The sequence below is a fragment of the Hyperolius riggenbachi genome, chromosome 6 (assembly GCF_040937935.1).
Source record: "Hyperolius riggenbachi isolate aHypRig1 chromosome 6, aHypRig1.pri, whole genome shotgun sequence".
In the NCBI taxonomy this organism is placed as follows: domain Eukaryota; kingdom Metazoa; phylum Chordata; class Amphibia; order Anura; family Hyperoliidae; genus Hyperolius; species Hyperolius riggenbachi.
In genome coordinates, this window is record NC_090651.1 from 33648441 (window position 1) to 33673740 (window position 25300).

The 25300-nt window shown below is 46.9% G+C and overlaps 1 protein-coding gene across 1 annotated transcript in view; it reads left to right on the forward strand.

The window, feature by feature from the left end:
* COL24A1 (collagen type XXIV alpha 1 chain) overlaps nt 1-25300 on the forward strand; it is a 505872-nt gene that overhangs the window by 117946 nt on the left and 362626 nt on the right. The window contains exon 4 of the mRNA XM_068239109.1: nt 15944-15997. Within this exon, the coding sequence (XP_068095210.1) occupies nt 15944-15997 (54 nt within the window). The remainder of the gene's footprint in view (nt 1-15943; nt 15998-25300) is intronic.

Sequence of the window (25300 nt, forward strand, 5' to 3'; positions counted from 1 at the left end):
GGAGGAGGGGAAGAGGAGAGAAATGGACATTGCACAGAGGTATGTGGATCCAGGTTACCTTAGTTAGCTTTGTCCAGTCAGTGTCAAGCAAATTTTAAGGAAAGGAAGGAAAGGTAGAAACACCAACACCTTCATGTTAGGATGGGGGGGGGGGGGGGGGGAGAGGAGTTGTTGATTCTAGTGAGGAAGATACGTTTTAAAAAGGAACTCCAGCCTAAACAAACATACTGTCATTAAGTTACATTAGTTATGTTAATTAAAATAGATAGGTATTATAATCTCTTACCCACACTGTTTTAAAAGTACAGGCAAATGTTTGATTTCATGATGGCAGCCATCTTTTTGGGTGAAAGGAGGTGACAGGGAGCATGAGACACAGTTCCAACTGTCCTGTGTCCTGAGCACCTCTCCCAGTTGCTAGGCAACGTGAATGACAACATAGGAAATCCCATCATGCTCTGCACAGCATCAGGGAAAAAAAGCTCGGGCTTTTTTTCTTTGATGGGTGGAGCTTAGCTAAAAATGATGCTTTGGTAAGAAAAACAAAGTTCTGATGCTGTGAAACTGTTAAAGAAACACCAAGCCTTTTCAGTGCTGCTGAGTATATTTTTAGTCCGGAGGTTCACTTTAAGGAATTATCTTGACGATGGGCTCAAAAACCTCTGCCCATTTCGTGACATCGTTTTCTGCAAGGAGATGGTAAAGAACTGAATGTCTGAATACAACTTGGCGTTTGTAATTTTTTTTTACTGACATGAGGTTTACAGAACAACGCATTTGATATTAGCCCTGGGCTCCAGGAGGTGTTGAGACGACCCTGACAGAGATAAACTGGTGTCATGTTGCAGACAGAATGCAGTCAGCATCTGATAGGGTATGCTTGATCCCGTTCATATAGTGCCAGTATATTCTGCAGTGCGTTATGGCAAATGTTTGGCCTGCTCACATCTGTCCCTCTCTTTTTCAGAAGGTATCTGGAATCATGACAAGTTCCCCCTTTAACCATTACATATACAGTACCTTAAAGCAGACCTATTCCTAGGTCTAACTAATGGCTGTACAAAAATGCCAGACTAGTAAGGTTGTGCCATATGCAACCTTATACTAAGGGCTGTTTCACACGAGACCAGAAAATGGTCCGACTCACGGAATAGACCAGCGGACATCTGTTCAGACAGGCGCTGAGTCTAGTGATGGTAAGGTCTAGGAGAACTCATGGAGGAGCATGTGATCAATTTGGTCAGGTGATAGATGTGTAAGTCTCTGATTTGCTAGTCATGATCATGTGATAAAGCAGAATGTGATCACAGCAAATCAGAGCTTTGTAAATCTATCAGATGATCAAACAAGTCACATGCTTCTCCATGAGTTCTCTTAGACATGGCCATCGCTAGTGCCAACATGTTCTGTTCAGTGTCTGTCCCGATACAGTCTTGGAAAGCAAACTCAAGTATGCATGACTTTTTCGGACACGGCATACTCTGTGGATGCTGATGGAAGCCTATGAGAACAGACATTTTGTCTCACTACTAGGCTGTATAGGTTTCTGCATTTTTTTTCCACCATCTTGCCTTCTGTTATCTTCACCTTCTGTCTTTTTCAGTCACCTTTCACCACCTTCTGCCTTCTTCACCTTCTGCCTTCTTCAGCCACCTTCTGCCGCCTTCAGCCACCTTTACCTTGTGCCTTCTTTAGTCACCTCCTGCCTTCTTCTGACACCTTTACCGTGTGCCTTCTTTAGTCACCTCCTGCCACCTTCTGCCTTTTTCTGTCACCTCCTGCCTTCTTCTTTCACCTTTACCTTGTGCCTTCTTTAGTCACCTCCTGCCTTCTTCTTTCACCTTTACCTTGTGCCTTCTGCTGCTGTTAAGCTTGGAGGTGTAATCTCCACAGTCAGCATGCAACACATAAGCTGACGTGAAGGAGGTACACACACCAGCACAAGGAATCAGGATATCCCCAGTTTAGTGGAGGAGAGGACTGACTCCAATAGGAGATTGTGGTGCACAGAGCCGGTGCAGATCCGAACAGTCACAAACAACACTTTCGTAATAACGTCTCAGCGCAAAGTAGCGCTGAGCGCATAAACCAGGACTGAGGAGATCAGGACAGGTAGACAGAATGAACGCTTGCTAAACTAGCCACTACTTAGTGACAGCAAGCGTCCACAATAAAACAGACTGGAATGAGGCATCCAATGCGTTTGCAGCAATGGTGTGCCTCACAAAGACAGGACAGGATAGTCAGGAAATAGCAGGATCAAGATAGATGAACGTAACACAGATAAATATACAATAAGTATGATTTCCTAGCGTATTACAATTACAGCTATCAATGAAACTATTTGTAACGTCTGATTAACATATGTATATATCGGCAATGAACCGATATATGACATAAGCAGGAACTCTGACTAAGGCTGGAGTAATACAGGGAACAGGACTCAGAAGGATTCGCTATCTCTTCGCAGAGATGAACGCAATCCACAAACAGGACCAGGAACAGGATAACTAGCTCAGCGTGCTGGAACGCTGACTAACGGAACATAGGATATAAACAGTTCGTGTACGTATATATCAGCGACACTGATGTATCAACGTAACACGAATACAAGGAAAATAATAAAATGCGCAAGTATGCGTATATATTGGCGATGAACCAATATATGACACAAGACAAGCAGAGTAACAACTTCTAGAACAAGAGCAGAACTAGGAGGACTCGCTGACCCCTTCGCAGGAGTCAGCGCAGTCCACACGGACTAGGAATGAGGTGGGGCACGGGCAGAGTAACAGACAGAATCTGAGACTATGGTAGCCCATCAAGCATTGCAGGAAGCAGTTCTTTATACTGAGGTCATCCAATGGGAGCAGACCTGCAGATTCCCACACAAGTGAATGGTAATTAATCACAGGCTGACAGCAGGAAAAGGCAGACAATGATATGCAGCCTGCAGGAAAGGGATTGCCCCTCCATTGCAGCAGACAATGTTTGTGTACACAAAAGCATATTAAACTGTCATTAACTTCAGAGCGACTGCAGATGGAATCAGCAACTAGTTTAAGTGCAAACCAAACTATGCAAGAAAATGCATGTAATGACATCAGAACTGCTTGGGTTACAATACCACTGCAGCCAGCAGTAAACGCTGCAGACATGATCATAACATTACACCCCCCCCCCCCCCCCCCTTAAAAGCGGATACCAGACGCTTTTCAAAACTGAAATTCCCAACAAAACAATCTGACTGATAATTCATGATGGCCGGGACAGCCCGGCAAGACCAAATTCCAGAATCAGTCCCCACAAGACTGGACCCATCAGAACCAGAACCTACAGAACCATGCCCGTCAGCACTACAAGCCTCAGTGTGATACCCATCAGAACCACGACTTCCAGAAAAAAGCCCCCAGAAACTCTCTGAGCGATACCCACCGCCTTCCAGGGACCGTCCAAAAACGGCAAAGCCTTTGCAATGCCCACCGGAACTGTCCCTACCAACACAAAACCCACCGTTGAACCAGTCCAAGGTACCAGGACAAGTTTCCTCAGAGATCTCCCAGAACACTTGGAAGCTCCAAAGAGATCCCCACAGGTCAGAACGCCCCTTAGGCTCATATGGAGAACTATCAAGAACCCCTATGGAACCCAGGGCAACTCTAGAGTCAGGGTCACAAGGACAAACATCAAGATCAGGGCTTTTAGGGACCAGAACCATCTCCGGGCATGCAGGCCAACCGGCAACATCAGAACATGTCTCCACTAGGGAAGCGTGTGAGCACGCCAACACAGACACACTTGGGCACTCTGGCATACGAAGCACATCTGGGCACACCGGCACAAGAGAGACTTCTGGGCATGTCAAGGAACTGCGAACCTCAAAGTCAGTCAAGGTAGGACCCAAACCAGGACTGGGCAAAAAAAAATCATCATGACTAGACTTCACAGTTACTGGATTCTCACTAAAAAATGCAGGATCAGACTTAGATGTCTCTGATTCCAGCAAGGTTATTAACAAATCATGTTCAGGGGCATTTACAAGACAGGACAAATCTTCTGATGTATGCACCGAACTAGACAGGGTTCCCATAACTTCTTCTGGACTAGACAGAGACTCATCAAATACACTGGATTGGAGCTCATGAAGGGCTGCAAAACAAGTCAGTAGTGCAGCAATCCCCACTGAACTAGGCAAAACTGAGTAACTCACTGGACAGAAAGGGGACTCTGGAACTTCTGCCACACCAGCCAGAGAACCAGAATTTTCCAAGATACAGGGCTGGGTTTCAGAAACACTCATTAACCCGGACTGAAATTCTGAGATTTCTATTATTTTTTCCAGCGAGTCAGAATTATCCATGTTACAGGGCAAGACTTTTGAAACATTCAGAGGACAGGGCTGGAGTTCCTCGGCTGTTACAACACTGGAGAGGGACTCAACAACATTGGTTAAATCAGACTGTGTACAGGGCAAGGTATCTAACACACTTGCTGACGAGGACAATAGTTCAATGGCTTCTGCTTCGCTGGGCAGAAATTCATCAAGTTTTATTAGAGCAGACTGTAATTCCAAAACAGCTGCTAGACAAGTGAATATTACTGCAACACCAACTGAGGTAAGCAGTGCCTCAGACTCCTCTGCTAGAGGGTTTGAAGTATCCAAAGTACTGGGTGAAGCATAAGACTCTGCGACCACAGCTTCACTGGACAGGATCACTGAACAGTCCATATTGCAGGGCAAAACCATGGAAGCACCTGCTGGACAGCATAATGATTCTGTGACTTGAGTTTCATTGGAGAGATCTACTGCACAATTCATGGTACAGGGCAAATTTACTGGGACATTTTCTAAACACGGTAATAATTCTGCGATTTCGGATTCACATAGCAGACGCTCTGAGTTATTCACGAAGCTAGAGTGAGGTGTAGAAACAGGAAGATCAAAACACAATGTTTGCGCATCTAAATCACCATTCAATTGTGAAATTGGAAAATTCAGATGCTGGGGTTCTGAGGTTTCTGGACAGGATTGCTGGGACTCGGAAACTGATGTAGTGCATCTATTGGCATCTGCTGGATCAGACAGGAGTTGAACTTTATTAACACAGGTAATTTCTGCAGAAGTGTTTGCAGAGACAGGCAAGATTTTTCTGGTGTCTGTTTCACTGAACAAAGGCTCATGAGTACTGGCTAGGCTGGACTCAGAAGTCAGCAGGACCTCTGGATTCTCTGCTGAGAAATTTGTGCAGGGCAAAGTTAAGAAAGTATCAGTGGCTTCTGTTTTACTGGGAAGTAACACTGAGTTATCCATGGTACAGGGTGGAGTTACGGGAACATTCACAAGACATGGCAGGGACTCAGTAACTGGAGAAGTGGAACAGTCTCCAATTGACAGTGTGTCTTCCCTGGTATCAACTGATTGAATCGCATAAAAATCGTCCAAAATCATTTTCCACACATCGATCAATGGAGCCACAAGGTCATACCCACACACACCAGTTTTTATTAGGTTATAGGCAGACTTAATGCATGCATTCAATACTAATTCACTTTTTGCACTGTAAAATTGACAAAATGAACTTGAATCATTCTTCCATTCATTGACCAGAGCTTCCATCTCTCCTTTCTCAAATGGAGGATTCCAAGCATACTTAACAGGCAGATCACAGTTTGCAAATGTGGTTTTGGCAGAAACATACATTGGATTATTTAGCAGGCGATTGGCAGATTTCTTATTCCTAAGGATCTCCAATACCTGTAGCAAGTGTTGGACTGTAGTGTATGCAAATTTTTCTTGCTGCACGAATAGATTGATTTGTTCAATACTCTGTAATATATCCTCATAATCATACTCAGATAATTCTTTTAAACAAAAATCTTTATTTTCCCTAGCCAGTGATGAAAGTTCATTAGTAGTTTCATAAGTCCATTTAACTCCCCTGAAAGACAATTGCATTTCATTATCTGTTAATGGCAGAATCTTATTGCAGGTCTGATGCGCAGTCGCTAAAGATAACGATTCTGCAGATTGGACACGTTTCTTAGAACGTTTGCGTTTTGCCTTTGACCTTGCTGTTTTTGGTGATTTATTCGAAGCTGCAGGAAAATTATCAGTAACACTTTCTGCTTGCTGCTCATTCTTGCAAGCAATTGAAGGAGCAGCTAATTGGCCTGCTGCCAGGAGTTCATTAAGAGGAAAAGGCAATGGATCTATGCGCAACCAATTGTGAATTACAAAAGCTATAAATTGCAAAGGACTTTGTCTAAACTGAGTGTGATCTAAGACATCGATTGCCCAATCAAAAAGTTTGCCCTTAAAAAGAGCACAAACGATCCAATCAGACCAGGTAGAAATTGCAGAAGCCCGAAAGTCGGGATTGGCCAGAACTTTAACCAATTCTGATATAAATTTGTCTGTAACTTCAGGACCAAGCTTTTCAAATTTTTTAAAGGAGCAGGACCCCTGTCACGGTCAGTTACCTGTCCAGGCAAGGCGGCTGGCACGCACGGATGTCGGCAGGCGTCCGGGGGCATCTCGGCCGGTCTCCATAATCGGCGGCCTGGCGTGGTGCGCTCATGCGCGTCGCGTCGGGCGGCGCAGGCAATGGCGCCGGAAGGCGTTGCTGTGAGTGCCGCGTGCACGCGCGCGCGCGTGAGGGGCGTCTGTTTGTACATGTTGCTCTGACGTGGGCGTTGCGTGGCGCCGTGCGTTTCTGCGCACGCGCGTCGTACGTTACGCTGGGCACGCCCAAACGGCCTATTTAAGCCTGGAGAGCATCACACTCTGGTTGCTGTAGTATTGCAGCAAGTTCTGTGAGTGTGTGTGTTCCCGTGTGCTGACTAAGCTCTGCCCTGATCTGATGTTACTGAACCTGGCTCGTCTGACTACCCGCTCTGTTGCCAACCTTTGCCAAGTACGACTACCCTCTCTGCTGCCGACCACTGCCTGTCTGATTACCCGCTCTGTTGCCGACCTCTGCCAAGTACGACTACCCTCTCTGCTGCCGACCACCGCCTGTTTGAGTATCCGCTTTGCTGCCAGACCTGTGCCCGTTCCTGGATCTGCTTCAGTCCTCAAGTCTACCTGGTGTTTGAGTCATTGCAGTACCAGACTCAACCTGTGGGAGCGCTACAGTGACTTCCTGCAAGCGCTCCTGCCCCGTGCCAACTGGAGATTCCTGTTTCCACTCCAGGGTTTCCCGTTGGTAAGTTGCAAGAGCTGCTACCTCCAGCACATCGGTCTCCAACCCTCAAGGTACCTTACAAAATACTACAGCCAAATGGAGACCGCTGAGGTAGCGAATGTTCTGAGCACTCTTTGCACCCAAATGGCTACTTTAACTGATGCTTTCAAAGAACTACAGGCCGGACATGTTCGACTAGAAGGACGTATCAACACACTTGCTAACAGTGATGGTTCAGCTGCAGTCACCCCTAGCCATTCTGCTCCTGTGGCCTCAGAGCCAGTTCCGCCTACTCCAGCTTCAGTTCCAGTTTTGCCACCAGCTCCTGAACCCCGAGTACCACTGCCTGATCGATTTTCTGGTGACCGCACTAAATTCCGTACCTTTCGGAACTCCTGTCAACTTTACTTTGCTCTGCAACCAAGGACCTTCGCCAATGAAGAAACAAAGGTGGGATTTATTATATCATTACTTCAAGGGGAACCCCAATCATGGGCTCATCATTTGATGGAGCAAAAACATCAGACTCTTGCCTCTGTACAATCACTCTTTGAAGCTATGGCGATATTATATGACGATCCGCAACGTATTGCTACTGCTGAGTCTTCCTTACAAAATTTACGTCAAGGACGCAGACCGGTGGAGGAGTACACCTCGGAGTTTAGAAGGTGGGACGCGGACACGGATTGGAACGAGTCTGCCTTAAAGTTCCAATACCGTATGGGGTTGTCAGACCAACTCAAGGATGAGTTGGCAAGAATAGGAGTCCCTGATACTCTGGAGGAATTGGTCAAGGCGGCTATCCAGCTGGATCGCCGCTTTCGAGAGCGTCTTCTGGAAAGGAAAAACACCGCCCGGCCACTATGGTTCCCATCTTCTGTAACTCCGGCTCCTGCAACAGCATCAGCTTCTGATCAGCCTGAACCAATGCAATTAGGTCTTATCCGCCCATCTTTATCTGCTGAAGAGAGAATGAGACGCCGTCAATGCAACCTATGCCTGTATTGTGGAGCTTCTGGTCACTTCCTTAGAGCTTGTCCTGTCCGACCTTCCGGTAAGGAAATTTTCATCAGAGCTTCTCCAACCCAGCCTACGGTAGCTTTTACTAATCTTTTGTCTATACCTGTTTCTTTCCAGCTCCCAGGAAGAATCCTTAATGCACACGCCATCATAGATTCCGGAGCCTGCAGTTGCTTTTTGGACATTACATATGCTACTACTCACCAATTTCCGACACAACCTCGCAAGGAACCATTGTTTATCCATCTTGCTGATGGTTCCGGCATAAGCTCAGGTCCTGTTACAGTTGAATCCTTACCCATCCTTACCAGCATTAACCAGGATCATCAGGAGCTTTTAAAGTTTGACCTAGTATCCTCCCCAGTATACCCTGTTATCCTAGGACTACCTTGGCTTCAGGCACATAATCCCATCATCAATTGGTCATCTGGTTCTGTGTCATTTGAGTCCAGTTATTGCAGACAATGTCATGTACCTGCTCCAACAGGATCATTATTATGCACCTCCTCATTGCAAGAAGTCATCCCAGTCCAATATCATAAGTGTCTCGATGTTTTCGATAAAAAGGGGGCTGATCAGCTACCCCCACATCGTCCTTACGACTGTCCAATTGACCTACATCCTGGAGCACCAATTCCTTTTGGTCGTATGTTTCCCCTTTCTGATCCTGAACAAGAAACCTTAAGACAATATATAGAAGAAAATCTCAAAAAAGGATTCATACAACCATCCACTTCCCCGGCGGGTGCGGGGATTTTCTTTGTAGAAAAGAAGGACAAGACTCTTCGTCCATGTATCGATTATCGTGAATTAAACAAGATCACAATCAAGAATCGATACCCGTTACCTTTGGTCCCTGAGCTGTTTCAAAAATTAAGAGAAGCCAAAATCTTTACCAAATTAGATCTTAGAGGTGCATACAATTTGATAAGAATAAGGGCTGGGGACGAATGGAAGACAGCCTTCAGGTCTAGATTTGGTCACTTCGAATATCGGGTCATGCCATTTGGGCTATGTAATGCCCCAGCTACCTTCCAACACTTCATTAACGATGTTCTTAAGGACTTCTTGGATCATTTCATTATCGTCTACTTGGATGACATCCTTGTATTCTCGCCTTCAGTGGAGATTCATCGCTCTCAAGTAGGTCAAGTTCTGTCTCGGCTTAGGTTGCATAAACTTTATGTAAAGGCAGAAAAATGCGAGTTTGAAAAAGAATCAATTCAGTTCTTGGGTCTTATCATCTCTGCAGAAGGATTTACCATGGATCCACAAAAGATTCAGGCAATCATCGATTGGCCACCTCCTACGAACAAGAAGGCAGTTCAACGGTTTATCGGTTTTGCAAATTTTTACCGCAGGTTCATCAAACATTTTTCAGCAATAATCTTACCTATCACTCAACTTACTCGTCAGCAAGAACGATTTGTCTGGAGTACTGAAGCGCAAGCCTCTTTTGAAAGACTCAAGGAATTGTTTACAACTGCTCCCATTCTTAGACACCCTGACCCTGCCTTGCCTTATTTATTGGAAGTGGATGCATCTGAAATGGCGGTGGGAGCAGTTCTATCTCAGAGACAAGGGGTGAAATTCCTGCTACATCCAGTGGCATATTTCTCTAGGAAACTGACTCCTGCTGAGAGGAATTATGATGTCGGGGATAGAGAATTGTTGGCAATTAAGAACGCTTTAGAGGAATGGAGGTACTTACTGGAAGGTGCAAGTCACCCTATTTTGATCTACACGGATCATCAAAATCTTGAGTATCTAAAGACTGCTAAGAGACTGAACCCCAGACAAGCAAGATGGGCACTTTTTTTTTTCTAGATTCTCTTTCCACATAACATATCGACCTGGGTCAAAGAACATCAAACCAGATGCCTTATCTCGGATGTTTCCGGAGGAGGAAGTGTCACCAGTTTGTCCAGATACAATTCTGTCAAGTCATAATTTCCTGATTCTACAACCTGATCTGGTCAAGCAAATTCAGCAGAGTAAATTCGGGCTTTCTGATACAGATGAGTCATTTCTAATGTTCAAGGATGGTCTATGGTATCATGAAGATAAAATCTTTATTCCTCAAGATCTTCGCACATCAGTGTTAAAACTGTGGCATGACCATCAACTGGCAGGTCATTTTGGGGTATCCAAGACTCAGGAGCTGGTGCAACGTTCCTTTTGGTGGCCTGATCTAAGGAAGGATTGTAAAGAGTACGTGAGAGCCTGTAGAACCTGTTGTTGTGCCAAAGGATCTAGATTGAAGCCATGGGGACTCTTAGATCCTCTACCAGTGCCTCCAAGACCCTGGTTTTCAATTGCCATGGATTTTATTGTGGAATTGCCTGTTTCGGAAGGATTTAACACCATTTTTGTGGTAATAGACCGATTGTCTAAGATGGCGCACTTCATACCCATGCATAATACGCCGTCTGCACAAACAACAGCTACTACCTTTATCAGAGAAATTGTTCGGCTGCATGGTGTCCCAGGAGATATAGTCTCTGACAGAGGGACTCAGTTTACTTCCCGGTTTTGGAGAGCATTATGCAAACTACTGGATATACAATTACATTTTTCATCGGCCTACCACCCTCAGTCAAATGGACAAACGGAACGAACAAATCAGACTTTAGAACAGTACCTCAGGTGTTTTTTGACTACTACACAGGATAATTGGCTTCATCTGTTACCTTTGGCTGAATTTGCTTACAATAATTCCTGTCATTCAGCTATTCAACAATCCCCGTTTTTTGCAAATTACGGGTTTCATCCCACCTTCTTGCCTAATCTAATTCCAGAGGCATCTGTACCAGCTGCAGGGGAGCTAGTCCACTTCCTCTCTGACAATAACAAGCTTCTTCAGGACAACATGGCTAAAGCACAAGAGGCGTTTAAGAGAAATGCTGATGTCCATAGAAGAGGTGAGCTGGAATTAACAGTGGGAGATACTGTGTTTTTATCTACTGCACATCTGAAATTGCCAGGTCCTTCACGCAAACTGGGACCTAAGTATATCGGTCCCTTCCCTGTAAAAAAGAAGATTGGTCAAGTGGCTTATGAGCTCACACTTCCCAAGACTCTCAAGATCCACCCAGTTTTCCATGTGTCTCTTCTTAAACCAGCAGTTGCAGATGTTTTTCCAGATCGCAATGTGGGCCCTCCAGCACCTATTGAAATTGATGGAGAAGAGGAATTTGAGGTGGAGGCTATTCTGGACTCTAGGAGAAGAGGTAGAAAAATCCAGTATCTGGTCAAATGGGAAGGCTATGGTCCGGAAGAGAGCTCTTGGGAGCCAGCTGTTAATATTCATGCTAATCGCCTAGTTAAGGAGTTTCATCGGAAATACCCTCATAAGCCTGTATCAGAGGGCATCCGGAGGCTGCCTTTAAGGAGGGGGCATTGTCACGGTCAGTTACCTGTCCAGGCGAGGCGGCTGGCACGCACGGATGTCGGCAGGCGTCCGGGGGCATCTCGGCCGGTCTCCATAATCGGCGGCCTGGCGTGGTGCGCTCATGCGCGTCGCGTCGGGCGGCGCAGGCAATGGCGCCGGAAGGCGTTGCTGTGAGTGCCGCGTGCACGCCAGCGCGCGTGAGGGGCGTCTGTTTGTACATGTTGCTCTGACGTGGGCGTTGCGTGGCGCCGTGCGTTTCTGCGCACGCGCGTCGTACGTTACGCTGGGCACGCCCAAACGGCCTATTTAAGCCTGGAGAGCATCACACTCTGGTTGCTGTAGTATTGCAGCAAGTTCTGTGAGTGTGTGTGTTCCCGTGTGCTGACTAAGCTCTGCCCTGATCTGATGTTACTGAACCTGGCTCGTCTGACTACCCGCTCTGTTGCCGACCTTTGCCAAGTACGACTACCCTCTCTGCTGCCGACCACTGCCTGTCTGATTACCCGCTCTGTTGCCAACCTCTGCCAAGTACGACTACCCTCTCTGCTGCCGACCACCGCCTGTTTGAGTATCCGCTTTGCTGCCAGACCTGTGCCCGTTCCTGGATCTGCTTCAGTCCTCAAGTCTACCTGGTGTTTGAGTCATTGCAGTACCAGACTCAACCTGTGGGAGCGCTACAGTGACTTCCTGCAAGCGCTCCTGCCCCGTGCCAACTGGAGATTCCTGTTTCCACTCCAGGGTTTCCCGTTGGTAAGTTGCAAGAGCTGCTACCTCCAGCACATCGGTCTCCAACCCTCAAGGTACCTTACAACCCCTGACAAACAGTGTCATAATTTCTGGAAATTCCCCCCACAATAGGGATTGGTAAAGGGGCTACCATAATGTTAAGCTTGGAGGTGTAATCTCCACAGTCAGCATGCAACACATAAGCTGACGTGAAGGAGGTACACACACCAGCACAAGGAATCAGGATATCCCCAGTTTAGTGGAGGAGAGGACTGACTCCAATAGGAGATTGTGGTGCACAGAGCCGGTGCAGATCCGAACAGCCACAAACAACACTTTCGTAATAACGTCTCAGCGCAAAGTAGCGCTAAACGCATAAACCAGGACTGAGGAGATCAGGACAGGTAGACAGAATGAACGCTTGCTAAACTAGCCACTACTTAGTGACAGCAAGCGTCCACAATAAAACAGACTGGAATGAGGCAGCCAATGCGTTTGCAGCAATGGCGTGCCTCACAAAGACAGGACAGGATAGTCAGGAAATAGCAGGATCAAGATAGATGAACGTAACACAGATAAATATACAATAAGTATGATTTCCTAGCGTATTACAATTACAGCTATCAATGAAACTATTTGTAACGTCTGATTAACATATGTATATATCGGCAATGAACCGATATATGACATAAGCAGGAACTCTGACTAAGGCTGGAGTAATACAGGGAACAGGACTCAGAAGGATTCGCTATCTCTTCGCAGAGATGAACGCAATCCACAAACAGGACCAGGAACAGGATAACTAGCTCAGCGTGCTGGAACGCTGACTAACGGAACATAGGATATAAACAGTTCGTGTACGTATATATCAGCGACACTGATGTATCAACGTAACACGAATACAAGGAAAATAATAAAATGCGCAAGTATGCGTATATATTGGCGATGAACCAATATATGACACAAGACAAGCAGAGTAACAACTTCTAGAACAAGAGCAGAACTAGGAGGACTCGCTGACCCCTTCGCAGGAGTCAGCGCAGTCCACACGGACTAGGAATGAGGTGGGGCACGGGCAGAGTAACAGACAGAATCTGAGACTATGGTAGCCCATCAAGCATTGCAGGAAGCAGTTCTTTATACTGAGGTCATCCAATGGGAGCAGACCTGCAGATTCCCACACAAGTGAATGGTAATTAATCACAGGCTGACAGCAGGAAAAGGCAGACAATGATATGCAGCCTGCAGGAAAGGGATTGCCCCTCCATTGCAGCAGACAATGTTTGTGTACACAAAAGCATATTAAACTGTCATTAACTTCAGAGCGACTGCAGATGGAATCAGCAACTAGTTTAAGTGCAAACCAAACTATGCAAGAAAATGCATGTAATGACATCAGAACTGCTTGATCATAACAGCTGCCTTCTTCTTACACCTTTACCGTGTGCTTTCTTTAGTCACCTCCTGCCACCTTTTGCCTTCTTCTGTCAGCTCCTGCCTTCTTCAGGCATTTTCTTGCTTCTTCAGTCACCTTCTGCAGTCTTCTGTCAGATCCCGCCATCTTCAGTCACCTTCTGCCACCCTCTTCCTTCTTTAGCCATCTTCTCTCTTCTTCTGCCACCTTCTGCCTGCTTCAGTCACCTTCTGTCTTCTTCAGTCACCTTCTCTCGTCTTCACTCACCTTCTGCTACCTTCTGCCTGCTTCAGTCACCTTCTGTCTTCTTCAGTCACCTTCTGACTTCTTTAGCCACCTTCTTCCGTCTTAAGCCACCTTCTTCCGTCTTAGGCCACCTTCTGCCATCTTCAGACACCTTCTGCCTTCTTCTGTCAGCTCCAGCTTTCTTCTGTATTGCCGCTGCTCAGGTCCACCGCTGCCTCTACGGGGAACAAGCGCCACAATACTGATGCATACTGCTGGGGCTCCCCATTGGGTTGAAAAAGATCGATAAGAAACCTCCTTTCCTGAGACCCTGTGAAAGTCCACAGACACACTCCCGTCCGTGAGGGAACGCGGCCACACTGGGCAGGACGTCTCGCGCCTGCTCATTATCATGGAGCCACTCCTACTCGACGGCAAAAAATTATCCCAAGTGGCTCCAGGCTACTGCACAGGCGTGAGCCATTTGAGCCTGCGCAGTGTGGGCAGCCTCCCATCAAAAAGCTTTTGTCAAGGAGTTTCTGGGGGTCCCAGCATTGGAACGGCGAGGAGGGAAACAGCTTAATCTACTAAGGTGAGTATGTTTTTTTGCATTTTCTAAAGTCACAAGTACTCTATAAGAGCTCTGCCTGCTGTCTGTGTTTGCTAAGTATGAAGTATTTGCATATAATATATCACATTCATCTGATTAGAATAAAGTAATCCCTGGAAAGGATCAATACAAAGATGCCACTCTGTTCAGTTGCCCACCATTCTGACAGTGTGACTGAGCAACTACCATTCAGTAATTGAATTAAATCCCAATCAGTAGCTAATACCCCTTTTCCCATGAGAAATTTTACCTTTTCTCAAACGGATCATCAGGGGGGTCAGTATGACTGATATTGTGGTGAAACCCCTCCCACAGTGTGATGTCAGGACCATGGTCCTGACAGTTTCCTGTCTGTAAATATCATTGCATTGTGGGAAATAACAGCTGTTTACAGCTGTCTCCAACTGCCAAAAAAAAGCAAGCAGCATCTCCTTCCACTGACATCACCTGCCAGCAGTAAAAATGTCACCATGTGATAAATGTCAGAATGTAAATCAGGGAGAGGAAAGATGTTACAATGGGCAAACACTGACTAAGTCATTCATACATAATTATTGTAAAAATTAAGCACTTTTTTTATTACATTATTTTCACTGGAGTGCCTCTTTAACAGTAACATAGGGGAAAAGTAATTTAGTGCATTTTAATCTGAAATGTGCTCATCATATGTACATGTACATGTTGTGTATTTTGGATGTTATCATTTTTGGTGATAGTGAGCCTTTAATGACTTGTGCTGTGTCCAGGTATTTATCGATCTGTACAATATACAAGCAATGGAAGGTCACCGTTTCCTTTCAGTAAATAATCTGGAATTCCATGGATAGTGATGAGTGAAAATGCCAATATTCTTTTTGCATTCGTTTTTGCAAAACATAATGTTAAATTCGATTTTTGTGCAAAAACTGCCACCAAAAACAAGTTTTTGTTATTTTTCGCGTTTTTTGCTGTACAGCAATATCGATTTTTCATGGTACAAATTTTTGCGGTAAAAATATAATTTTTCCGCATTTTTGTGCTTTTTGCAAAGTATGGTGGTAAAATATCGATTTCTCCCAAAAAACGCAAAAATAAATTTTATTTTCGTGAAAATTTTCTCAGTATTGAAAATAAAATGTTCAATGCGAAAATGATTTTGCCAAAAATTCACAAGCATTACTGTCCATGGACATTCATTGAGAAACCTGTGTATTCTGTTGAGCGCTGAATGGTTGGATTATTCTCAGTCGCACTGAGGCTGCTCTCTGTAATCCTACTGTGAGGTTACAAGGTGTTGGTAATTGATAGTTTGGATCGAGGCTCGGAGACACTGGAGCTTACTCATGCTCAGACTCTCAGTAACATGCTTCTCTCTCTCTCTCTCTCTTCTATAGGGTCCTCCAGGTCCTCCCGGTTTACCAGGTCCCCCAGGGAAAAGAGGTCCGAGGGTGAGTAATTGGCATATCACGTTTCACGTCTGCTTTTTTTTCCATGTGCTACCTGATCATAGATCGCATTGACTTTATTCCTGGTGAACGGAGCAATCTAAGAAACATTTGTGGAGATGAGGTTTTTTGTACTCCCTGGAATGTATGACTTGACGGAAATTCTAACCTGGTGACTGTGGGATTTTGGCATGCAAGATTCTTCTTCCAACATAAATTAAAGTTTACCTGTCAGCAGGAAGACATTAAAGAGTTTTAGAGAAGAACTAAAGTCAAAACAGTAGCAAGATCATGTTGGCAACTACGGTTATAATAGCCGTAAAGAGGAACTTTAGCCTAAACAAACATACTGTCATTAAGTTACATTAGTTATGTGAATTAAAATAGATAGGTAATATAATCTCTTACCCACCCTGTTTTAGAAGAACAGGAAAATGTTTGTGATTTCATGAGGGCAGCCATCTTTTTCATGAGGGTAGCCATCTTTTTGGTTGAAAGGAGGTGACAGGAAGCATGAGACATAGTTCCAACTGTCCTGTGTCCTGATTACCCCTCCCAGTTGCTAGGCAACGAGAACAACAACATCAGAAATCCCATCATGCTTTGCACAGCATCAGGGGAAAAATGCCCGGGCAGTTTTCTTTGATATGGTGGAGCTTAGCTTCTGTGCAGCCAAAAATTAGGCTTGGATAAGAAAAACAAAGTTCTGATGCTGTGAAACTGTTAACCACCCTGGCGTTCTGATTAAATCGCCAGGGTGGCTGCGGGAGGGTTTTTTTCAAATAAAAAAAAAAACTATTTCATGCAGCCAACTGAAAGTTGGCTGCATGAAAGCCCACTAGAGGGCGCTCCGGAGGCGATCTTCTGATCGCCTCCGGCGGCAAGAGATAACACGGAAGGCCGCAATGAGCGGCGCTCCGTGTTTCGCTTCCCTCGTCGCCATGGCGACGAGCGGAGTGACGTCATGGACGTCAGCCGACGTCTTGACGTCAGCCGCCTCCGATCCAGCCCTTAGCGCTGGCCGGAACTGTTTGTTCCGGCTACGCTGGGCTCGGGCGGCTGGGGGGACCCTCTTTCGCCGCTGCACGCGGCGGATCGCCGCGCTGCAGCGGCGATCAGGCAGCACACGCGGCTGGCAAAGTGCCGGCTGCGTGTGCTGCTTTTTATTTGGTGCAAATCGGCCCAGCAGGGCCTGAGCGGCAGCCTCTGGCGGTGTTGGACGAGCTGAGCTCGTCCAGACCGCTCAGCAGGTTAAAGAAACGCCAAGCCTTTTCAGTGCTGCTGAGTAGATTTTTAGTCTGGAGGTTCACTTTAAGGTATCAAAGAAGCATGAAATAGAACTATCCTCCGAACTATACTTTAGAGGTGCTGTAGTGGCATATAGTAGAAAGCAGTAGATTATTCAGGATACCCACTTTTATGATAATTTTCCTAGTTTTAGCATCAGAAACACTTCGATACACTGTACTATATAGCAAGTTCCAATTTCTGTGAAAATAGAACATTATGATCATCCCAAGGACATAAAAAGAGGCACAAAGGGGGACCGAAGGAGGCAAAAAGGATGGTACAGAGGGACACAGCAGTGATAAAGGTGACACTGAGGGAACAGGAGGACAGAGATGACATAGTGTGGGGAAGTAGGGAGGGAGGGGGGAGGGCAGAGCTGACACAAAGGGGGACAGGGGGCGGAGGTGGTACAGAGAGACACAGTGGGGGGCAGAGGTGGTTCAGAGGGAAATAGTGGAGGTAAAGGTGGCGCAGAGGGAGACACTGAGGGAACAGGGAGGCAGAGGTAACACAGAGTGTGTGTGTGTGTGTGTGTGTGTGTGTGTGTGTGTGTGTGTGTGTGGAGGGGGGGGGGGCAGAGGTGGCAAAGAAGGGGACATTGAAGACACAGAGGAACAGAGGTGACACAGAGGGGGTCACTGGAGATACAGGGGGCAGAGATGTCATATCTTCCGACTTAGGAACAGATTCTGGCTAAGAGCCAACCTACAGTCTATCGCATTCGTTAAAGCGGATTCGAGATGAAAAACTTACTATAACAAGTAACTTGTCTATATATCTTATCAAAAGTTTAGATGGTTTACACAGCATATCTAGCTGCAAACAGCTTTAATAGAATATGATTATTTATTCCTGTGATACAATGACAGCAGCCATGTTGTTTGTAAACATTAAACAATCACTGTTGTGGCGCTTGTTAAATAAATTAAAATTGGCTGCAAATAGTAAGTATAGTACCCGCTACTAAACACATATAAAAAAATAAATAACTGGTACTTTTGCGCCTGTGCATAAATTGAATGTCACTTTTAATAATAAATGAATAATAAACAGATGTACAGTACACTTCATCCACTCCTGAATAACCTGCAATCAGCCCAATACATCCAGCATCAATGGATGTATTATTAAAAGTGACATTCAATTTATGCACAGGCGCAAAAGTACCAATTATTTGTTTGTAAACATTACACAGAGGCAGGCTTATCTGTATCTTGAGCCATCAGCCTAATCTCCTCCCCTCTGCCTCTGAAAGCAATGGCTAGTAACACCTCCCCCTCCTCCTGCCCAGACTGAGCTCCCATGAGCCCTTGCTACTGCCAAGGCTCTCTGAAAACCTGTGGGTGTGGCTTTATTAGTTTATAGGTAATTCGAGTATGTGAAGAAACGCGGAAAAGCCGCTGCATGGACGCAGGATGAGGCGGCTGTTTCCGCGGCTGGCATAGCGGAACGCGGAGAAACCGCCGCGTCTAACGCGGCGGTTTGCGCGCACAGGCCTGCTACTGACGGTCTGACCAGGCGCGGGGAGGCCACCGCATGTGCAGATAGCGGTGCGTCTCACCCCGCGTGCAGGCCAGCAGAGACATTGCAAAGCGTGACTGGTGTGGCTGGGACTGATAGTCCACACAGGTTCAGAATGACGCACGCGCGCGCTGAGAGACATAGTTTATATGACAGCCAGAAGAAGGTCAGCTGACCAAGCTGGTCAGCTGACATCTCCACCACTTTTCATTGGTCCAGCACTTAAGGGTGGCGCTGGAGAGCGCTATAGTATATATACTGGGTGCTGGTCATTCTCTGGTTGTCTGTCGTTGCGATCACTACGTGGTAGCACTCAGGCCTTGTCTGTTTCTGTGTTCTAGCATAGTTTCCAAAGGTGTTGACATCAAGGAGCTCACAACTTAGCATTAGGAATATTGAATTGTATTATTTGTTATGACCTTCTGCCTGCCTGACTATTCCTCTGAACTCTGATCCTGTACCTTGCTATTTCTGATGTCCTGTTGCCAATCTCTGCTCGTTCCTGGACTCTGTACCTGCCTCCTGATTCTGTACCTCGTTATTCTGATTCTCCGTTGCCTGACCCTGCCTGTTATTGGATTCCGCATCTGCCTTCTGATTCTGTACTTTATCTGTCTGTGTGTTGATGGCCTGGCTTGGCCGACCTCGAGAACTAGCCTTACTGTTAGAGGCAGTTCCCAAATCTGTTAGTGGCACCCGCTCATTGGTGTCACTCACGCTCTGTCCTTCCCACATTCTGCTTAGCTCCTCCCCCGGGAGAGTCTAGGCTTACGGAAGGAGCATACTTCTGTGCAGCATTCCTTACTGCCTCTGTACCTACTCCTTAGGCAGGGCCGGATTTACCATAAGGCACACTAGGCACGTGCCTACAGGCGCCTGATTGGTCAAAGGCGGCATTTCTTTGATGTCCCCTTTAAATTTAAAATAGTGAATACGCAATAGCGGCCGCTCGTGTACTTATTTACATGATAATACAGCGGGCGGCCGCCGTCGCAACTACAGTGAGGTGTGAGGGGCGGGCTGCGGGCGGGTAGTGATGATACACAGTACTCTCACATTCATTCATTACGCCGCTCTCCCTGCCCACCGGCCGCTGTTCCATGCCTGCACGCAGCGCTGCAAACAGCTGCGTGCATAGGCGGCGGGGGGAGCTGGGAGTTTGAGGAACAACGTGGGCGGCCAAGGCGAGGCGGGCGGGCATTGCATCACTGGCAGCAAGTTGCACAGCACAGCGAAATTAGCCTGCCCTGCCTGCACTGGTGCGCCCAGCCCCAAAGCCCTGAAGGAGGGGGAGAGTCGGGAGAAGAGGAGATGGAGGACGAATCAAGCGGCAGAGCCGCACTAGAGCACCGCCTTCTCCATTCCTCCACGAAGCTGACTGTGACAGCTTAGCTGTGCGTCACACATGGACGGCTGTGGCGCGGAATTTGATCCTTCAGTTCAGAGGAGTGAGGATCACTGATTCACATCCTGAGCACAGGGATCCCAAGCAGGAGGGGGAGAGCAGAAACTCGGGCGGGCACTCAGCTGTGCACAGTGAGCAGCCTGTCACACGCTGTGAACAGAAACTGAAGCCTGCCAGCCTGAAAGAGACACGCAGAGGAGGCAGCATAGTCAGAAGCAGCAGTGTGCACACAGAGACAGCCAGACAGCTGCCAGTCCAGAGCAATGACAGTGAGGGAGGAGGTAATGTACCATGTATGGCCTCTTGTCTTTTGCCATTACTCACTCTCTATCTCTTTTTTTACTAGTATGCTCCAACTCTCTGTCAATCTTGGTGCCTACCCTCTGTGTGTCCTCCACTGCCCACCATCTGTGTGTCCCTCGCATGCGCACCTCATGTGCTTTTTCTGCATGCCCACCCCATGTGCGTCCTCTGCATGCCCACCCCATGTGCGTCCTCTGCATGCCCACCCCATGTGCGTCCTCTGCATGCCCACCCCATGTGCTTTTTCTGCATGCCCACCCCATGTGCGTCCTCTGCATGCCCACCCCATGTGCGTCCTCTGCATGCCCACCCCATGTGCGTCCTCTGCATGCCCACCCCATGTGCTTTTTCTGCATGCCCACCCCATGTGCGTCCTCTGCATGCCCACCCCATGTGCGTCCTCTGCATGCCCACCCCATGTGCGTCCTCTGCATGCCCACCCCATGTGCTTTTTCTGCATGCCCACCCCATGTGCGTCCTCTGCATGCCCACCCCATGTGCGTCCTCTGCATGCCCACCCCATGTGCGTCCTCTGCATGCCCACCCCATGTGCTTTTTCTGCATGCCCACCCCATGTGCGTCCTCTGCATGCCCACCCCATGTGCGTCCCTCACATGCCCACCCCATGTGCGTTCCTCACATGCCCACCCCATGTGCGTTCCTCACATGCCCACCCTCTGTGTGTCCTCTGAATGCCCATCCCCTGTGCGTCCTGCACGTTCCCACACCTGAGTGTCCCTCAAGTGCCCATCCCCTCTGCGTCCCTGCATGCCCATCCATACACCTTTTGTATGTGTCCCCCCATGCCCACCCTCTGTGCATCCCCCACATGCTCATCCTCTGTGCATCCCCACCCCTGTTTTATTCCCCCTGTGCCCACCATGTAGTTAGTCTGTCCTAGCTCATTTTTATTATGAATTATATATGAAGCATTAAAATCTTCTACAGCACTTTACAGAATACATGTTACTGACTGGCCTCAGAGCCACTTACACTCTAACTAGTGTTGGGCGAACAGTGTTCGCCACTGTTCGGGTTCTGCAGAACATCACCCTGTTCGGGTGATGTTCGGGTTCGGCCGAACACCTGATGGTGTTCGGCCAAACTGTTCGGCCATATGGCCGAACTAAGAGCGCATGGCCGAACGTTACCCGAACGTTCGGCTAGCGCTGTGATTGGCCGAACGGGTCACGTGTAGTGTTGGGCGAACATCTAGATGTTCGGGTTCGGGCCGAACATGGCCGAACTCCGAACATAATGGAAGTCAATGGGGACCCGAACTTTCGTGTTTTGTAAAGCCTCCTTACATGCTACATACCCCAAATTTACAGGGTATGTGCACCTTGGGAGTGGGTACAAGAGGAAAAAATTTTTTAGCAAAAAGAGCTTATAGTTTTTGAGAAAATCGATTTTAAAGTTTCAAAGGGAAAACTGTCTTTTAAATGCGGGAAATGTCTGTTTTCTTTGCACAGGTAACATGCTTTTTGTCGGCATGCAGTCATAAATGTAATACATATAAGAGGTTCCAGGAAAAGGGACCGGTAACGCTAACCCAGCAGCAGCACACGTGATGGAACAAGAGGAGGGTGGCGCAGGAGGAGAAGGCCACGCTTTGAGACACAACAACCCAGGCCTTGCATGAGGACAAGAAGCGTGCGGATAGCAATTTGCATTTTGTCGCCATGCAGTCATAAATGTAATACAGATGAGAGGTTCAATAAACAGGGACCGGAAACGCTACACCATCCCAGATGTTCATTGGTCATGTTACTTGGTTGGGGTCCGGGAGTGTTGCGTAGTCGTTTCCAATCCAGGATTGATTCATTTTAATTTGAGTCAGACGGTCTGCATTTTCTGTGGAGAGGCGGATACGCCGCCGATCTGTGACGATGCCTCCGGCAGCACTGAAACAGCGTTCCGACATAACGCTGGCTGCCGGGCAAGCCAGCACCTCTATTGCGTACATTGCCAGTTTGTGCCAGGTGTCTAGCTTCGATACCCAATAGTTGAAGGGTGCAGATGGATTGTTCAACACAGCTACGCCATCTGACATGTAGTCCTTGACCATCTTCTCCAGGCGATCGGTGTTGGAGGTGGATCTGCACGCTTGCTGTTCTGTGTGCTGCTGCATGGGTGTCAGAAAATTTTCCCACTCCAAGGACACTGCCGATACCATTCCCTTTTGGGCACTAGCTGCGGCTTGTGTTGTTTGCTGCCCTCCTGGTCGTCCTGGGTTTACGGAAGTCAGTCTGTCGGCGTACAACTGGCTAGAGGAGGGGGAGGATGTCAATCTCCTCTCTAAAGTCTCCACAAGGGCCTGCTGGTATTCTTCCATTTTGACCTGTCTGGCTCTTTCTTCAAGCAGTTTTGGAACATTGTGTTTGTACCGTGGATCCAGAAGGGTATAAACCCAGTAATTGGTGTTGTCCAGAATGCGCACAATGCGTGGGTCTTGTTCAATGCAGTCCTAGGCCGAAGAGGTCATAGCCTAGGGTCACAAAACCTGTTTATTGGGCAATTTCAATGGTGGCGAGTCTGACGTACATAAATCGCAGCAATGGCCGTTAGCAACGTCTGAATCTCACGAAATGTCTCATGCAGGTAGAAGACATATTGTTAGACTTGGGCTCCAAAGATGGGTTCCCTACATCTCTGCAAACCAGAGTTACAGGGCTCCAAATTTGGTAAAATCCCCCATAGGCTTTCATTGGGCCTCCTATTTACAGTTCCAAAATCTCACATCTTTTCAAAGGGCAATTACTCAGCAGTGGCAAATTTTCTAGCATTGTAGGGACCCTTAGGGGGAACATGACTGGTGAGTTTCGGGCCCCTAGGCCGAAGAGGTCATAGCCTAGGGTCACAAAAACCTGTTTATTGGGGCTATTTCAATGGTAGCGATGGTGACGTACATAAATCGCAGCAATGGCCGTTAGCAAAGTCTGAATCTCACGAAATGTCTCATGCAGGTAGAAGACATATTGTTAGACTTGGATTCCAAAGATGGGGTCCCTACATCTCTGCAAACCAGAGTTACAGGGGTCCAAAATTGGTAAAATCCCCCATAGGATTTCATTGGCTCCCTATTTCACTTTCCAAAATCTCACATCTTTTCAAAGGGCAATTACTCAGCAGTGGCAAATTTTCTAGCATTGTAGGGACCCTTAGGAGGAACATGACTGGTGAGTTTCGGGCCCCTAGGCCGAAGAGGTCATAGCCTAGGGTCACAAAAACCTGTTTATTGGGGCTATTTCAATGGTAGTGATGGTGACGTACATAAATCGCAGCAATGGCCGTTAGCAAAGTCTGAATCTCACGAAATGTCTCATGCAGGTAGAAGACATATTGTTAGACTTGGATTCCAAAGATGGGGTCCCTACATCTCTGCAAACCAGAGTTACAGGGGTCCAAAATTGGTAAAATCCCCCATAGGATTTCATTGGCTCCCTATTTCACTTTCCAAAATCTCACATCTTTTCAAAGGGCAATGGCTCAGCAGTACCAAATTTTCTAGCATTGTAGGGACCCTTAGGGGGAACATGACTGGTGAGTTTCGGGCCCCTAGGCCGAAGAGGTCATAGCCTAGGGTCACAAAAACCTGTTTATTGGGGCTATTTCAATGGTAGTGATGGTGACGTACATAAATCGCAGCAATGGCCGTTAGCAAAGTCTGAATCTCACGAAATGTCTCATGCAGGTAGAAGACATATTGTTAGACTTGGATTCCAAAGATGGGGTCCCTACATCTCTGCAAACCAGAGTTACAGGGGTCCAAAATTGGTAAAATCCCCCATAGGATTTCATTGGCTCCCTATTTCACTTTCCAAAATCTCACATCTTTTCAAAGGGCAATGGCTCAGCAGTACCAAATTTTCTAGCATTGTAGGGACCCTTAGGAGGAACATGACTGGTGAGTTTCGGGCCCCTAGGCCGAAGAGGTCATAGCCTAGGGTCACAAAAACCTGTTTATTGGGGCTATTTCAATGGTAGTGATGGTGACGTACATAAATCGCAGCAATGGCCGTTAGCAAAGTCTGAATCTCACGAAATGTCTCATGCAGGTAGAAGACATATTGTTAGACTTGGATTCCAAAGATGGGGTCCCTACATCTCTGCAAACCAGAGTTACAGGGGTCCAAAATTGGTAAAATCCCCCATAGGATTTCATTGGCTCCCTATTTCACTTTCCAAAATCTCACATCTTTTCAAAGGGCAATGGCTCAGCAGTACCAAATTTTCTAGCATTGTAGGGACCCTTAGGGGGAACATGACTGGTGAGTTTCGGGCCCCTAGGCCGAAGAGGTCATAGCCTAGGGTCACAAAAACCTGTTTATTGGGGCTATTTCAATGGTAGTGATGGTGACGTACATAAATCGCAGCAATGGCCGTTAGCAAAGTCTGAATCTCACGAAATGTCTCATGCAGGTAGAAGACATATTGTTAGACTTGGATTCCAAAGATGGGGTCCCTACATCTCTGCAAACCAGAGTTACAGGGGTCCAAAATTGGTAAAATCCCCCATAGGATTTCATTGGCTCCCTATTTCACTTTCCAAAATCTCACATCTTTTCAAAGGGCAATGGCTCAGCAGTACCAAATTTTCTAGCATTGTAGGGACCCTTAGGGGGATCATGACTGGTGAGTTTTGCCACTGCTGAGCCATTGCCCTTTGAAATGGTGTGAGATTTTGGAACGGTAAATAGGAGGCCCAATGAAAGCCTATGGGGGATTTTACCAATTTTGGAGCCCTGTAACTCTGGTTTGCAGAGATGTAGGGAACCCATCTTTGG